General features: G+C 40.2%; 1 protein-coding gene across 1 annotated transcript in view; it reads left to right on the plus strand.

The window, feature by feature from the left end:
* Positions 1-17,264, plus strand: part of cacna2d3a (calcium channel, voltage-dependent, alpha 2/delta subunit 3a) — a 136,511-nt gene that overhangs the window by 77,284 nt on the left and 41,963 nt on the right. The window contains exons 17-26 of the mRNA XM_067395540.1: positions 939-1,013; positions 2,047-2,130; positions 3,140-3,211; positions 3,330-3,391; positions 6,755-6,822; positions 8,374-8,419; positions 8,520-8,614; positions 9,013-9,106; positions 9,732-9,827; positions 14,869-14,990. Of these exons, the coding sequence (XP_067251641.1) occupies positions 939-1,013; positions 2,047-2,130; positions 3,140-3,211; positions 3,330-3,391; positions 6,755-6,822; positions 8,374-8,419; positions 8,520-8,614; positions 9,013-9,106; positions 9,732-9,827; positions 14,869-14,990 (814 nt within the window). The remainder of the gene's footprint in view (positions 1-938; positions 1,014-2,046; positions 2,131-3,139; positions 3,212-3,329; positions 3,392-6,754; positions 6,823-8,373; positions 8,420-8,519; positions 8,615-9,012; positions 9,107-9,731; positions 9,828-14,868; positions 14,991-17,264) is intronic.

Below are 17,264 nucleotides of genomic sequence, written 5' to 3' on the forward strand. Positions count from 1 at the left end.
TTGTGCGAAAATTTGGATTGCTCTCCCTCATCAACCCTATTGCTATAATAAGAAATGGTAACTTTATTTTGATAGTCCACTTTGGACATTCTATTATGAGTAACTTTGCAACTAATCAACTAGCAGTCATTAGAGTATTAGTAGACTGTCAGATTAATATCTGCTAACACTTTATTTTGATGCTCCCCTAACTGACTATAAGTAACTCTGCAACTTTGCAGTACACATCAACTTATTCTACTAACCCTAACCTAACAAAGGAACTCTCCAATAATACTCTGAGAGTTAGTTGACATGTAGTTGCAAAGTTACTTCTAGTTAATAGAATGTCTAAATTGGACTATTGAAATAAAGTGTAACCTAAGAAATCACTCTTCAAAAACCAGTAGGACCCATTATAATCAGTGAAACTGTAAACACTGAAAGTGGCACAGCACAACATGATGAGTCACTGACAGTAAAGAGAGGCCCTGTTCTATTCCTGACTCAGTCACTCCTTTTGACACAAAGGACAAATGGATCGTGTCTGCTCGCCAGCTCCTGGAGCAAGTAAGACTCATCAAATCATGCATCTGTCTTGGTTTTAAACATTAAAATAGACACATCATATAGTAGTTGATGTTACTGTTCAATCTATTAACATTTATCTCTATAGCACATTTAAAAACATCACAAGTTGACCAAAGTGCTTTACATTCCCAAAAATGACCATACAGACAATATATACAATATAACACACAATCTCATCATCAGTTTCAATGAGTAGAGTAGAGGTGAGTCTTGAGCTGAGATTATACTGTAGATGGCTGCGACACTAACAGACATAAAAGCCACAGAACTCATGGGGTCTTTAAAAGACTGTGGAGCTGCCACAGTTTAAAAACATGACAGTATCTCTGAATTTGATTGCTGCCTCTGCTGTGTGTGTCTGTTCACAGCTGGGAATCCATGGTTATGCCTTTGCCATCACCAACAACGGATACATACTCACCCATCCAGACCTGCAGCCTCTGGTAATATATTGCTTGTGATGATGATAGCAGAGAGCAGTCCTCCAGCACATGCTGAGACTGATGGGAGAATGCCTCTCATTAGAGTCATTGTGCTGTGAGACGACAGCTGTGGACGGCCTCTGATCGACTGTAATGAGTGTTTGACAGATGATGAGATGGGAACACACTCCACTTGCATCAACAGCTCAAGAATCAAACCTCCTTCATGATCTCATTGCTGCCAATAAACAAAGCTGTGCAATAGTCAAAGAGGGAAAGTAATCAGTAGAAGCAAGATTTGAGCTAGAAGGCACTGAAAACAGTCAAGACGATCACAAGTTTTTATATATTTTTGGTCCTATGCATGAATCTTCCCTGCTGAAAATTCCAGCATATATCAGCATGAATTCCATATTGGTCCAGGCTGGTTTATGCTGATTAGAGCTGGTATAATGCAGGATTTTTTTTGTAAGGTCTGTAAGAATATAAAGGTTATATTTCATCCCATCAAAAGATGAAGAAATTATATTTTGCAATGTATAAAAAAAACTTTTTAAGAGCCAAACAATTATGTAGCTGATGTCCAGGATAAAGCTGATGTCCCTGAATCTACACACTCAATCAACTACAAATTGCAACAGAAAAAGACAGCTTCTTATTCTCTCCCATTCAAAAAGACTCTTCCTTTAGTGTCATTCTGCCACTGGAGGGCAGTCTATACCTGTCATACACACACTGATCCACAGAACTTATCTTAAAAGAAAAGCCTAATGTGAGAATAAAGCTGTAGTGCAGAGCTCCTGTCATATCATGAGGACTAACAGCTTTAATAGTCTGATCTCTGTGGGACAAACATTCATTACATGTTGTATTGACATGTACAGAACGTAGATCTTTTTTAATGATCTGTAGAAGAAAGTCAGTGACTAGTGATGTGAGAATTTTCACATTTTATTATGATAATATAGTGTATATTACAGCATCACACTAATGCACCTCATGTTTTTCCCACGTAAATCAATATGATTGGTGTTTCCATGTCATGTGTTTCTAGTATGAAGAGGGGAAAAAGAGGAGAAAATCCAGCTACAGCAGTGTGGATCTGTCTGAGGTGGAGTGGGAAGACAAGGAGGATGAGGTATGCTTGTGATTGTATTTATTAAAAGAAGTTATGAATATAGTTTAAATGAAAGTTCTGATGGAACATGTTCAATAAAACCTTTTAATCATAACACAAGGATAAATATCAAATCCTATCATATCAGGTTTATTGTCACATCACGAACATAACACTTGCCGTGGTGAGTGAAAGTCTTGAGAGCAGCTCCAGACAGTGCAAAATACAATTTACATACTTAGACAATATACAGATGACAATGCACAATATACAATTAGATATACTCAATATACAGGTGCTGGTCATATAACTAGAATATCGTGAAAAAGTTCATTTTTTTATTGTAAATTATTTTTAAAAATGAAACTTTCATATATTCTAGATTCCCTACCTGTAAAGTAAAACAGCTGCAGCAGTGCAATGATATTACGCAGCACCCGTGAGCCCCTGCTTTCACAGGGAACGTGCCTTGCAACCATGGAGACGTTTGTGAGAGACGCTGTGTAATATCATTGCACTGCTGCAGCCATGGAACGGCAGCAAAGTTCCTTGATTATTACGCCTGAATGAGAGTATAGTTCCTAGCCATTTCAGCCTAGAAAATCGCAACTTTTCATTTTCTGTCGGTCTTAGTACACGATTTAAATACAGAAGAGTCAAGTTTTAAATAGGAAAAAATATCAAAACTCTTTGGTCATTTTTAAGCGCGATGCTAACGGTCTAATCAGATTCAATGAACTATGCTAAGCTATGCTAAAAGTGGTACCGCCAGAACCGGAGATCGGCTGAATGGATTCGAAAACGGTAAAACTCAACTGTTTAACTCTAGGGGAGTTGGAAAATGAGCCTATTTTCAAAAAAAGTGGAGTGTTCCTTTAACAATACACATTATACACAATATGTATACAATATACACAATAAATATATAAAAAGTATATATACAACCAAACCCTGAACGTACAGTACAGAGGAGTTTGGGCACAAAATATAATGAAATGCTTTAAATATTTATTTATTTATTTTTGTCCAGTTGCGTAATGCCATGGTGAACAGACAGACAGGAAGCTTCTCCATGAGAGTGAAGAAGACTGTGGATAAAGGGGCAAGAATCTCCCTCTACACACACACACACACATATATGAGTAATAAAAATATGTTTGAAAGGTCTTTTCTTTCATTTTCTTATAGTGTTTATGTGTTTGTTTATGACTGTGTCTCAGAAGCGTGTGCTTGTTCTACATAATGACTACTACTACACAGACATCAAAGGAACTCCCTTCAGGTGAGATTTATTTATTCATTTATTTATTTTCTTATTTTTTGCCCTTATAGTTTGTATAGAACCATGTAGAACAACAGAAACACTTGGAGAATGAGACAGAAGGCTGCACTCATACCTGCTTCCCAGTGAACCAGTAGCTTTTCTGCTTACTACTGACTGCAGCAATGCTCCAAAAACATTATTTTAAACAACATATATAGCCCAGGTCCAACATTAGTGTTGAAATGCATTATCAGATCATTGTGCACAGTCCATTTCTCTCTGATCTCCATTACATGAAGATAAAAAACAGTTCACTTTCTGTCACTGACCCTGTGTTGTAAATGACATATGGGGATTCGATCTTGAGAGCCCCAATCACCTCTGAGAGTATCAGGAAAGGCCAATGAAATTGGCTTGCAGTGCACCTCAGCTTTGTTCTTTGGAGCCATAGCAGTGCTTCTCATTGTGAGAAGCAAATCTGTCACCAGTCACCTCTGTTGATTCTGGATTTACAGCACGATTCAGCAGTCTTTCTTTTCCAGTGTGCATGGATATGTGCCTGATGGTACCCTTAGTGCTTTGGTGGTTTTTCAAAGAGTAAAATTTCTTAAAAAAAAAGGGGATTTCCTCTAAAAGAGCATTACATGGCTGTTTGCGTCTTTTTAAAGATGCCGTTACATCCATGTCCTACTGGATGCAGGCGATTTCTTTCTGTCTCCAATGGACACTGTGTTCAGTACTCTGGCCATGCCCCCGCTGAAACAATGTTTGTGGGTGGCTCATGTTCTCACTGTAAGAGCATGACCATTGGAAAGTTGAGATCGCGGCTCTCTTATGTCTTTAAAAGACTGAGAGCCTCCTCAGCCACTTCCCATCCTGGTCTTCTACCTCTGGGTAAAAGGCCTCGGCGGAAATCACTCAGGGAGCGATCTAGGGGGTGAAATGGCAGTGCTTTCGCCATGAACCTTTCATTTCCCAGCACGTTCTGTTCCCCTGGTTGAGTTTTTGGATGAGTTAGGTGGGTCACCTACGGGTGAGCTTAATTTCTCAGAGGGATGACGAGTTATCGCTCTCAGCATCGGCGGGTGGGTGTATGCCTTCTGATGCTGAAGACTCGGCTGTGTTGCCACCCTTGGGTGTTGTAGCGCAGTCTAAGTCTGACGCTGAGCTGGCACCCGTGTTGCCTGGGCTGCTGCGAGCAGTGGCCTTGAGTATGTTCCCCGCCCTCACCCAAGTGCTCATGGTTAGATGATTGGTTTCTGGGCACGGATCTGAACAGACTGGAAATTCAGGGACGATCTCCTTGATCGTCTCTGGGCAAAAGGGAAACTTATGAAAGGCCTCCGTGGTTGCATCTAGACAGACAGAAGACTGGGAAACAACCTTCATGGTCTCATCTGGAAAGACTCAAAACTCGGAGACTATCTCCCTCATAGTCTTTTGGCAGACAGGAAACTTGGGAACGACCTCTGTGGTTGCATCTAGACAAACAGAAGACTTGGGAATAATCTCCACTTCTATAAGAGCATGAGAGCAGTGTGCTGCCCAAACACACATTATGGCCGGCGCCGTAATAGGGAGAGCAGTCGGTAGGAGAGGGTTCCATGTGCGGATCTCTGGGATGATAGCTGGCAATAGGTTAAGCTCTGGAATGAGAGCGGGCACTGGACTCTGGTGAGGGGCTGGAGCCTGCACTGGACACTGATCTAAAGCAGTTTCTTGGTCTGGGGGAAATTGTCGTACGGATTCAAGGACTGGAGGTAAATTTTGAGTAGGTTCCACTTTATATTCAAGGGATAGAGTGGACTCCGATGCAAACTTTTGGGCTGGAATGGGCTCAGTACAAAACTCTGAAACTGGAGTGGACTCTTTACTGAATGCTGAGGCTGGAACGGACTCATTACTGATTTCTAAGGTTTGAGTGGATTTGTGACTGAATTTTGGGATGGGATTAAACAGATGGGACTGGAGCCATCTATGTACTGTGCTTAGGGGCTGGAGCCATCACTAGACTATGGTCAGGGGCTAAAGCAGACACTGGCCTGTGGTCAGGGGCTGGAATTACAGACACTGGGCTGTGGTCAGAGACTGGCCCAGTAGAGGACCCTTTCTTCTTCCTCTGCCGCCTCCTCTGGGCAGAGGTGAAAAGAAGCACTGAGGTTCTAATAGTCTCCGGACTAGGCCCAGACTCGGAAGCAGATTTTGGAATTGGAATGGACTTATAACTGCACTTCAGGGCTGGAACAGGCTTGTGACTGAACACTGGGGTTTCCCTTACTGGAACGGACTGGTGAATTTCTTTCACTTGAATGGACTGGTAAATTTCTCTTACTGGAACAGACTGGGAAAGATAACTCACTGGAACAGACTGGGTAAAGGAAACCTTGGCGCAGACTTCCTGGCAGGACGGGACTCTTGATTTTGCATGGGGAGTGAAGATGGTGAAGGACTTGGGAGGAGTTCTGTGGTGTTTGTTGGCTTGATGGACAAAATCTCTGATGCCAGGATGGCTGGAATGGACTGGACAGAACGCAACTGAGTGGAACTGGTGTCTTCCTCAACAGTATAAGATGATCCACACAACCATAGAACATAATTGATATATTTCTTTAAAGGAAAAGTTGCTGCAGCCGATGGAATTTGTTAATAAAGGTGACCATCCAAACCAAACCATACTTTTGTTTCACCGCAGAAGACAACAACACAGGTATAAGTGGAACACAACTGTAAGCTTATTTACAGGAATGGATACAGGCAGCTGATGTGGATAACAGGTGAGAGATGAAGCAGTCTGATAAATTCAAGAGGCTTAGCCTTATTGTCACTGCTCAGTCTTGTGTTTGCAGGTTAAGACGATCATGAGAATCACAGGATGAGCGAGACAGATGACTGAAGACAGATGACTGAAGACTGAAGAAAGGGGAAGATAATCTAGTTTCAGAATCAGGTAAGTAGCACAGGTAGGTAGCCGGGTAAATTGCTGTGTATACAACAGCGAGGGTAGACAGTTCTAGTGATAACATAAGGTAGCAGTCCTAGTAGTGATGAGACCAGACACTGTGGTGAGGAAAGTGAGATCATGAGGGTAATAGCTTGCAGGTGCAGGTGATTAAGGAGTGTGGGCAGTGGATTTCTAGTTTCAGTCAATGCAAAAAAAAAAAAAAGATGAATGTAGTCCCATTACAAATGGATTAAGTTAACATTTTACAAATATAATTTCATTTGATGAAATAAAATTGAGTACTGATGGCAATTAAGTAGAAAATTAAAGATTTGTGTTGCTTTAGCTCATTTTAATTAAGTAAACTGAACAAACAGCTAAAACCTTTTTTTTTTTTTTTTTTTTTTTTGAGTGTATGATTTATTTCTCCCTGTTTTCAGCTTAGGAGTGGCCCTGTCCAGAGGTCATGGCAAATATCTTTTCAGAGGAAATATATCTGTTGAAGAAGGTAATTATAGGTTTAAAGAGACATTTCCTTTGATTCATTATAATAAATGTGTCTTGTCTGTTTTTGTTTGTTTTTTTGAGTGTGTGTATGTGTGCGTTTTTGTGACATATCAGGACACAAATTTATATAATGACATGGGTATGACCTAGGTATTACAAGGAGAGTGTAACTTATGAGGACATTACCCCATGTCCCCACTTTTCAAAAGGCTTATAAAGCATACAGAATGAGTTTTTTTGAGAAATTAAAAATGTGTTAAAGGCTCATGTATGTTGAAATTCATTGGAACTGATTGCATATGTTTCCATATGTGAATGTGCAAGCTTAAGCTGTGATTTACACTTATATTACACTTTATTAACTACATCTGTTCAACTGCTCATTAACACAAATATCTAATCAGCCCAGTCACGTGACAGCAACTAGTAGTCATGACAGCAACTAGTAGACATATTCAACATGGTCTGCTGAAGTTCAAACTTTGCATCAAAAGAAGAAAGATGATTTAAGTGACTTTGAACATGGCATGGTGGTTGGTGCCAGACGGGCTGGTCGGAGAATTTCAGAAACTGTTGATCTCCTCGCATTTTTTTATACGCGACCATCTCTAGAGTGTACAGAGAATTACCCCCCCCCCCCCAAAAAAAAAGAAAAAATCCAGTGATTGGCAATTGGTAAAGGTCAAAGGAGAATGACCAGACTGGTTCCAGCTGATAGAAAGGCAACAGTAACTCAAATCACCACTTGTTACAACCTAGATCTGCAGAAGAACATCTCTGAACACACAAAACATCGAACCATACCGGTGCCACTCCTGTCAGCTAAGAACAGCAAACGGAGGCTACAATTCACACGGGCTCACCAAAATTGAACAACAGAAGATTGTAAAGAACTTTGCCTGGTCTGATAAGTTTCGATTTCTGCTGTTACATTCAGATGGTAGGGTCAAAATTTGGCATAAACAACATGAAAGCATGGATCTATCCTGCCTTGTATTAACAGTTCAGGCTACTGGTGGTATAATGGTGTGGGGATATTTTCTTGGCACACTTTGGGCTCCTTAAACTGTGTCTACACCAGACGCAAGTGGCCGATGCGATGCAACAAAAGCAGATAGAACCCATTATAATCAGTGATGCTGTCTACATTGTATGCGGCATGGCTTAACGCAAAGTGACATGATGATGGAAAACTGATGCCCCTTTCTATTTCTGACCTACTTAAAGTGCTTGCTCTATATGATACGAAGGACAAATGGATTTTCAACGGTTGATTTGTAGTGTCCAGTGTAGACAGCTTCTAGCTGTTGCTCCATGATGCAACGCGAAAACGGTCGCATCCAGTGCATATGTTTGCAGCTGTTAATCTTAAAATCTTAATCTTAATCTTAAAAAGCTTGCATTCTGTAGTATATGATTACTAATATGATTACATGTCAGAGTCCTAGGACTGAACTTTAATGTTGATGTTCCTCATCAACAAATGTTGCTGATCAAGGATTATGTGAATCTGAAGCAGCACTAAGCATGATGAGTGTTTCTTCTCTTTCAGGACTACATGATTTGGAGCATCCAGATGTTGTGTTAGCAGATGAATGGTACAGTAGTGTCTTTAGAGGTTTTATTCTGTGCCTTATCGGTGTCTACAGTATGTGTATGATGTTTGCATGTGTGTGACTGATTGGTTTGACATTTCAGGACATACTGTAACACAGAGGAACATCCAGAACATCATTTCCTATCTCAGATCGATGCCATTAAACTCTATTTTAATGGAGAACCACATCTGAAGTGTGAGTTGAGTGCATATGCACACTAACATTGATGACTCCCCTTTGTCTTTGTGTTGTTCAATATACATGTATCCTGCTTTGAACTAATCTTTATACAAATGAATGACTGTACAAAAATAAAATGACTAAATTCTAAATTCTATTTACAAAAATAAAATAACTACTAATTTCTAAAAGTAAAAGTTCTTTTTAGAAATTCTGCTTCTAAATATCAAATACATTTTTCTAAAGTAGCAGAACAGCAACACCATTGGATTAAATTTCATAGGGAGGCAGCATTTCTTATGCCTACCTTGAGCTCATTATGCTCATAATGAGATATTATAGCATGTTGTATGTGTGGGGTAGATATATTTTATTAGTGTCTTATGTATAGTATCCTATGATTGTTTTGATAGGTGATAAAGATCTGATCCAGGAGGTTCTGTTTGATGCCGTGGTCACGGCACCACTGGAAGCGTACTGGACCAGCCTCGCTCTTAATAAATCAGAGTAAGAACAGCACAAACTTTCTTAATACAAAATACTGGACTTAATGTACACATTATTCCAAAAATAAAAATATCTGTGATTGGTACAATGATCAACACTTCAAAAACATGTTGTAAATAGACATCTTTGAGCGCCTACGCCTTCACTGAGCGCCAACACAAATACACACAGGAGAATTTAAAAGCAAGCATCAGATTATCGTCACATTTTTCAAATTTCAGTACCAACTTTGTACCGAAGTTGGTACTTTTGACTACACTAATTGTAATAATTGCATAATATAATTTCATAAATAATTGCAACCAAAGTGAAAATACATTATAATATTTGCAAATTTCTTTTTACATCTGAAATTAGTTGTTTGTCGTGCATTTTAATGCATTGTACTTTATTAAGGTATGTTCAGTGAACAGATAAATGTATTATACTACCATTATTCTTGAGACCATACAATGCATTGTAAGGTGCATTACATAGCATAATTAATGCATTAAAATTACTTTTCTAATGCATTGTATATAAAGGCTATAAGTAAAGTGTTACCGAATCTTAATTCTAGAAATTGTTCCTTATACACTTCATTATTCATTATGTGTTTCCTGTGGTTCTCTCTTTGTTCTGGTAGGAACTCTGATAAAGGGGTGGAGATAGCTTACCTCGGCACTCGAACCGGACTATCACGCATCAACCTTTTTGTGATGCCAGACCAATTGACCAATCAGTAAGTAAATCATAATTCTCATGAGTCTATATTACAGCGTTAATTCTATACTGAGCAATTGCAAAACAGTAACTAATGTGTAATAAATGTTTTGCAAGAGACTGTAAATGCCAGTGTTGGTGGAGTAACTAATGAAAAGTAGCAATGCAGCTAACTTAACTACATTTATTACAGTAGTGTGACAGTGGCTCTGCTGCTTTTAAAACAGTGTAGCCTTTTCAGTAACAAGCTAAGCCCCCCTTCAAGGGAACTTTGACTCTGTGTCATGGTGTTGAAGCTATAGGAATGCCTCCAGTGTGACCGGTGTCTGAAGCATGTGTGAAAACATGCCAATTCTGTTGTCTGACAGAGGTCAGGTGACACACTTACATCATGGAATCCCAGGCTTCTTGATGTCTGTTTCAGTGTTAAAGTTTGTCAAATTGTACTTACTGTTTGACTGATTTTGTTTAGATAGGAAAACTAAACAATGGCAAGCAAGCAATCTAAGAGATGTGTGTCCCCATGCATGCTTTCTTATAAGTGACAACTCACACATTTTCTGTGTTGTTTGTTTGGGAGTGGAGTCAGTCTGTTCTCAAAGGGGCTGACTGTGTTTATTGTGTTCATTGTGAGTGTTCATAATAAGGAATCTCTGCTCCCATCTGGCTCTCTTCTCAATGGATGAGAGTCAGACATCTGCGCCACATGATTTGGGTCTCATGTTTGCAGAGGCATTTGCAGTTTGAGAGAGATTGCAGATTCAATTTTTTAAAGTGGAGCTTGAGACGGGTGTCCCCCTTTCTCATGCTATTTCTCCTACTTCAAAGTCCCATTCTGGAAGCTCGCTCTCTGAATTCTTATGATCCAAATAGAGACCTATTAAAATAAAATAAATAATGAATGTGCACTATCGAGTTTTATATTAGGTGTCCTTAAATATTATGTACTTACATCAAAAAATAAAAAAATAAGTATAATGTACTTACTGTGTTCATATTGCATTGCAGAACATTTGTGCTGCTATTGGGATGGGATACTGGTAAGGTTAGGACATGTTTGGCAGTAAGGATAGGATTAAGAGTGGGTTAAGGTGTAGGGAAATGTCAGTGTAATTGTATATATAATTATAGAAATGAACTAAAGCTGTAGATACATGCAGGTATTTTCAAAAATATAAGTACAATGTAAAAACATGTATGTACACAATGATTAAATGATTCATTTAAATGTTAATATTATAATTATGTACATAGTAGTTAAAGACACCTAATATAAGGCAGGGTTGATTTTAGTTTAAGCTCCATTCCCATTTGGCTTTTTTCTTAAGGGAAGAAAAGTCAGGCTGCTGCACTCGGTTCACACGTTTTCTGAGGCACCGTGTGGATTGTGCCGGTGCATGAAGAGTGCAGGATATTGGAATATGGTGATTTTTCCACATATAGTGAGAGGAACTCGGTATATCCTCCAGGCTGTGTAATACCTTGTATGGTTGATTTACTGACTGCATTTAACTTTCAGGGAATTAATTTTGAATATGTATTTGGTTTAAAAAAAATAGAAGCAGGGGTTTCTGAGTCTGCATCGTCCCTCTCCCCAGCTTTTGAAGAGCTGCTGAAGGTAGTTACTCGGGCCATGGCCAAGCTTAAATTACATTGGCCACCAAGAAATGAAAGTACCAAAGAAGTACCTTGTAGAAAGTTGGATGAACGCTTTCAAGAAGAAACAAGAAACTTTCCATTTTTCCCTGATCTTCAAATCGAGGTGTCGATATCATGGAGGAACCTGTACTCATTTCGCATCATCACCTCTGCCACATTGAAGAGACGCTAGCAGGCTATCTCTGCCCTGATGTGGCATAATTGTTGAAGGCTCCAGCAGATCAGATGGAGTGTGTGGCCCAGATTGCTTTCGCGAGACACTTACGATGGACGCCTCTTTCACAGGCTAGGGGTGCAGCTCTCAATGGCCGGCCAACCCATGGCATTGATCCCCCTTTTTAGGCAGGTGCAGCAGATCCTGCTCTGGGCAGAATACAGACTATTTTCTCTGAGAGAAGTTTACAGTTTAGGGCATGCAACTTGGGAGCGGACATCCTGTTGAAGCAAGGGGTGAGGCACAGGGAATGGAGGCTCCACTTGCAGGAGGTGGAGTCCACCTAGCAGAGGTATGGCTGAGTGAAAGTGGATTTGTTCACCTCAGAGGAGTTGACCCAATGTGTCCTCTGGTTCACCCTTACACCTTCAGCTCCGTTGGGGCTGGACACCATGGTACAGATGTGAGCGAGGCTTTGTCTGTACACCTTTCCTCTGATCACTCTGCTCCTGGGAGTTCTAGTGAGTGTTTGACAAGACCGATTCCATTATTACTGGCTCCGTTCTGGCCAGCCCAAGTCTTGTTCTCAGATCTGGTGTCTCACCTGGACAACACTCTTTGGGAGCTTCCTTTTAGGAGAGAACTTCTGTCCCAAGTGTGTGGGGGTCAATTGTTTACCCACGACCAGAGATTTGGAAACTTTGGGTCTGGCCCCTGAGGGGCACTGGGGACACTTAATATTCAACAATATTGATGATCTGACTGCACTGACACTGTGTCTTTTTGTATTGTATGAGAACTGAACTGAGCTGTACAATGGCATAACTTTTTTCTGCAGAACTGCTTTATGGATGAAATCATCAATTATTAAATTAGTTAATCTTTACAACAGAACTGAATCAATACTGAACTGACTTTCAGTGACACTGTTTTCTTTTAGAGCTGCTGTAAAGCTGAAACATACTCTGTTTGCATAATATTGAATAATTTTCCTGTTATCACTGTAAAGCAGATTTGAAACAATCTGTATTGTATAAAGCGCTTTATAAATAAAGGTGACTTCACTTGCGGGGTACCAGCACATAGATTCCAGTTTCTCAACAGGGACAGAGGCTCAGGGATGGTGCACCACCTGCAGATGGTGCAATCATTATGCTGTAAGCATGACCAAGGTTAGGTCTGCATGCTTCCCCAATACTCTGTTTCTAAGGACTTTTCAGAAAAATATGAGATAAGGGGGGACTATCTCATGGGATCTGGGTTTTTAAACGGAGGTCATTAAACTACTCAGATTACTAGAGCTCTCTCTATTGGTAACTCTGTGTTGAGGCAGGCTAGACCTTTCTGCAAACTTTTAAAATCCCATTCTTAGACATTGTGGTAACCCCAGGCTTAGGTCCATCTGGGTTAATAACTTTGTCCACTAAGTCTGTGATTGCCTTTCACAACTTGGTTGGGTGGGCAGGTGTTTTGAGAACTACAGGCAGTAGTTGAGGCCCCGCTAGTTAAGTGCCCATGTCTGTTTTTTTGACTGAGGTCATTAGAGCACACAGATTGCTAGAGCTCTATCCATCAGTATTTAGTGTTGTGGTGGGCTAGTCCCTTCTGCAAACTTTTGAAATGAAATGCTTAGGCATGGTGTTAAGCCCAGGTTGGTTTCTTCTGGATTAATAACTTTGCTCACAAAGTCTCTTTGCCATCACAGCTTGGTTAGGCAGGCAAACAAAGTAGGAGTCCTATGGCCCTGCTTTCTTTTAAGACCATAGATAGTTAAGAACCTATTATCTTCTTTGAAGCATGGGGCTTGGTCTTACCAGGATGTGAATGGTTTTTGCCCCTGAGGGGGGACTTTCGTAGAGGGTCTGGTCTTTTGTCTGAGGTCATTAGACTACTTAGCCGGGGATTAAAAACCATGCCCATCACATGGATTTTAAAACTGTGTGGAAAGGTACAAGCAGCTGTTTCCTTTGGGTTAATAATTCTTTGCTCACTAGGCCCGTGTTTATCTTAGTTCACAGCTTGGTTGGGCAGGCATTTGGTCAGTATGGTGGCTGGGGTATTAATGTTTCCATAGAATCAACACCCTGATGCAGCATTTAAGTTCCCTCGAAAGGGAATTCCTCAGGTTACAAATGTAACCCGGTTCCCTGAGAAGGGTGATGCACTACACTACATCACCTGAGCTTTGTCAGCCAATAGATTTGGAATGTATTCATATGTGCTTCAGACACTGGTCACACTGGAGGCATTCCCATAGCATCAACACCATGATGCAGCATCTCATTCCCTTCTCATGGAACCGGTTTAAATTCATAACCTAAGACGTTTTCCATCAAAGACCTCCCTCTCTTATGCAATGTTAGAATTTATTATAGTGAATCAGTTTCATCCTAAATGATCCTCAAACTCATATGTGATATTAATAATATTTCCTAGTAATTTGCAGTATAGCTAATGTCTTGTTTATGGACATAACCTTGGTTCCCTGAAAGAAGAGAACAAGATGCTGCATAAGTATTTGACACTATGGTAAATCCCCCCACATGTGATCTCTGAAGCTATACAACATTGTGACATTTCAGATGACGTTTGACAGTCCACCCTCTATCTGAGCATCACCAGACTCAGGAGTGCAGTGTCTTCTTACTCAGGATTTTCTGCTAGAGGAAGGAACCACTTCAGTTTCTAAACAGGGACTTATCAGTAGTGTGGCAACTATACACAGCTTCTCCTTCCCTTCTATCGTGGAAACAAGGTTATGTTTGTAACCCTTTCAAGTCAGTTACTGTATTTGTGTATCTGAGTGATCATCTTAAATGGAGACTTTTTCAGTGTCCTAAAGAAGGCCCTCAAGTCCAAAAATAGCTTGGCATTGGCATTGTGTTATTTGCTTCAGTGTTTGTTACTCCTGGGAAGAGTTTGCATAGCATCAGAAAGTAGTAAAGCATTGATGTGACTGACTTAAAAGGGAACTAAAAAAAAAAAAAAGTAGCTTGTCTGCAAACGTTTTTATTTATCTTTTATTTATTATTCGTAACTTTGTAGCTTGGCAAACTACATACCATTATAGCTTCCCCAACACTGGCAACATACTGCTGTTTTTATGTAATTTTTGTTGCAAGAATAAAGAAAGCTACCAAAAAATAAATCTAAACTGCCCCTCTTTGCATGTCCGCTATTATCAGCTTAACATCCTTCTTATAACATCCTGTAATAATGAGGTAATGTGTGTGTTGTGTGTTGTAAGAGACTTCCTGACAGCAGAGGATAAGGAGGTGGTGTTCAGTGCTGATCATTTTCCTCTGTGGTACAAACGGGCTGCTGAACAGGTGCCTGGCACCTTTATCTACTCCCTTCCATTCAACACAGGTGATTATACACACAAAACAGGCAGTTTAATTACAGCATTAATCCAATCAGTCTAGACCTATGCATTTATTTGCATTTATTTCAAGTTATTGCAGTATTTGTAGTCAGAATCACATTTCTAAATCACAGTACTTGAAATGTGCTGTCTTTCAGAATGTACCCCTGTAAACCGCTATCCACATACCTAGCCTAAATGGTTGCATCACATTTTTTATTTTGCTCTCTGAAACATATATTATTTTATGGACAGACCTTTTCAGATACAGTTATATTACATATATAACAGTATATTCATGGACACCAGTAACTAGTTTAACCGGCTCTATTCAGTCTGCTGTGTTCTGTGTATTCCTTTTCAATGTAACAATATGGAACAGACAACAGATACTGCACTTTTGTGGTCTACTCTCCTTATTTAATGACACATCCCATTAATAACTGACTGAAATGCATTAGAGTGAATCTCTCATTTTCTTCCCAAATCCTCATTAATAACTCTTTCCCATTGTTTTGACACGGGAGCTTTAAAACATAATTGTCTTCCCTTTTTCAATTTTAATCCCTATCATCAGTGTTTACTGGAATGTTTCTAATGCAGGGAAGTATAATTTGTTATCTGTCAAAATGACAGTCAGCACTTTGAAATATCCAACAATGTTCCAGATAATGACAGAACATTTTCGATTCATGCAACATGAAAGTATGGTACATAGTATAGATATTTGACACATCAGTCATATTGCTAGTAAGTTTCCTTTTGAAGTGGAACTTCAATGCTGCATCTGATATTGATGCTATAGGGAATGCCATCAGCGTGACCTCTGTCTGAAGCGTGTCTACCAAACACGCCAATTCATTGGCTCACGACAGTCCATGAATTCACAAGCGGAGCAACTGTGAGTATAAAACGTTGCCTGTAATATATTTCATTAGCTTTTTTGTCTTCAGGAGCTTGTTTGTATGCACATGTAAGATAACAGCTGGGTGCTCTCATTACGTTGCATTCGCAGTAAGCTCTGTTAAGCCTGCTATAATATAGTGTTTGAACAGAACACGTTTGGCTCTCGAGGGAATGGGAGGGACTCATAGCGATGCATTCACCGTAGGAGGTTCTGTTATTGCTTGATTCTCTCTCAATAAGAATCTAATATATGCCGGAGCATGTTCGGCACTGGAGGGAGCTGAATGCATTCACTGTGATGCATTCGCTGTGAGAAGCTCTACCATTGTTTGACTCTGTCTCTCTCTCTCTCTTTCTCTCTCTCTCGAGGGAAGAGAATCAAGCATTTGCACTTTGCGGTTCAGGTGCCATGACTGCCGAGGTGGCAAGACAGGATTTATCACGGGGATTGTAGGCAGAGATTTGGGAAGATTCTGACGGGAGTTTTCCCCTATTTGGGCTTCTCCTGCTAGCTTTGTTTTTATCTCAGTTCTGGAAGCCACTCTGTGGCTGCTTAAAAACCTGACTGTTAATGTGGTGTGTCTAATTCTGAGGAATTGGATGCAGAGGGAGTTGAGGCAGGTGTTACTAAAAAATAATAATATTAATCTGCCTCCTCCGCTGCCCTGCATAAAAGTTTGTGAGCCTTATTCCTCCTAGATTTCCACATTAAGGTGTCGAGATAATGAAGGAATTTGTATTCAGCTAGTTTAGTCTCTCCTATGTAGTAAAGATATGTAAGGATGCCCCAGTTGAAGAGCTGCTTAAGAGCTGTCTCCCCCTGATGTTGTATCCTCGGTGAAGGCTCCCACCTTGCCAATGATGCGAGCGTTTAGCTCTTGAGGGAGCTGAATGTGCTCACTGATTTAAACCGCATTAAGGGAGCTCACCTCTCGCTTGTCTTATTTCTTGTAAAAGAAAGGGAAAAAAATTTAAGTCAGGTGTTGCACCTCGGACCTGCACACCATGGGATCCACCCAATCTCTCTTCAGCAGTGCTGCTCTGAAGAGGTTGTTGAGACAAACAGGTGTTGCAAGGGCTCCAGGCCTGTCTTTTGAGGCAGCATGCCTCTCTGGAGTTTTGGTCCAGGGCCAGATTGATGTAGATGATATATGGATCCTACAGTATTATTCATGGACCTCACCTGAGGGAGGATTTCGAAGTAACCATTACCGAATTGGCACAGGAATGGAGCAGGTTTTTGGTTAAAAGAAACGCAGGAATTGGAAACTCTCACTTTTTTCAAAGTGGGTGTTAGCCAGTACTTGATTACTTATTATTTATGCATTTTCGTTTGGATGGGCATATGTGACCATTCACAGAAAGTAGGGACA

Source organism: Chanodichthys erythropterus, chromosome 9, assembly GCF_024489055.1.
Source record: "Chanodichthys erythropterus isolate Z2021 chromosome 9, ASM2448905v1, whole genome shotgun sequence".
NCBI lineage: Eukaryota > Metazoa > Chordata > Actinopteri > Cypriniformes > Xenocyprididae > Chanodichthys > Chanodichthys erythropterus.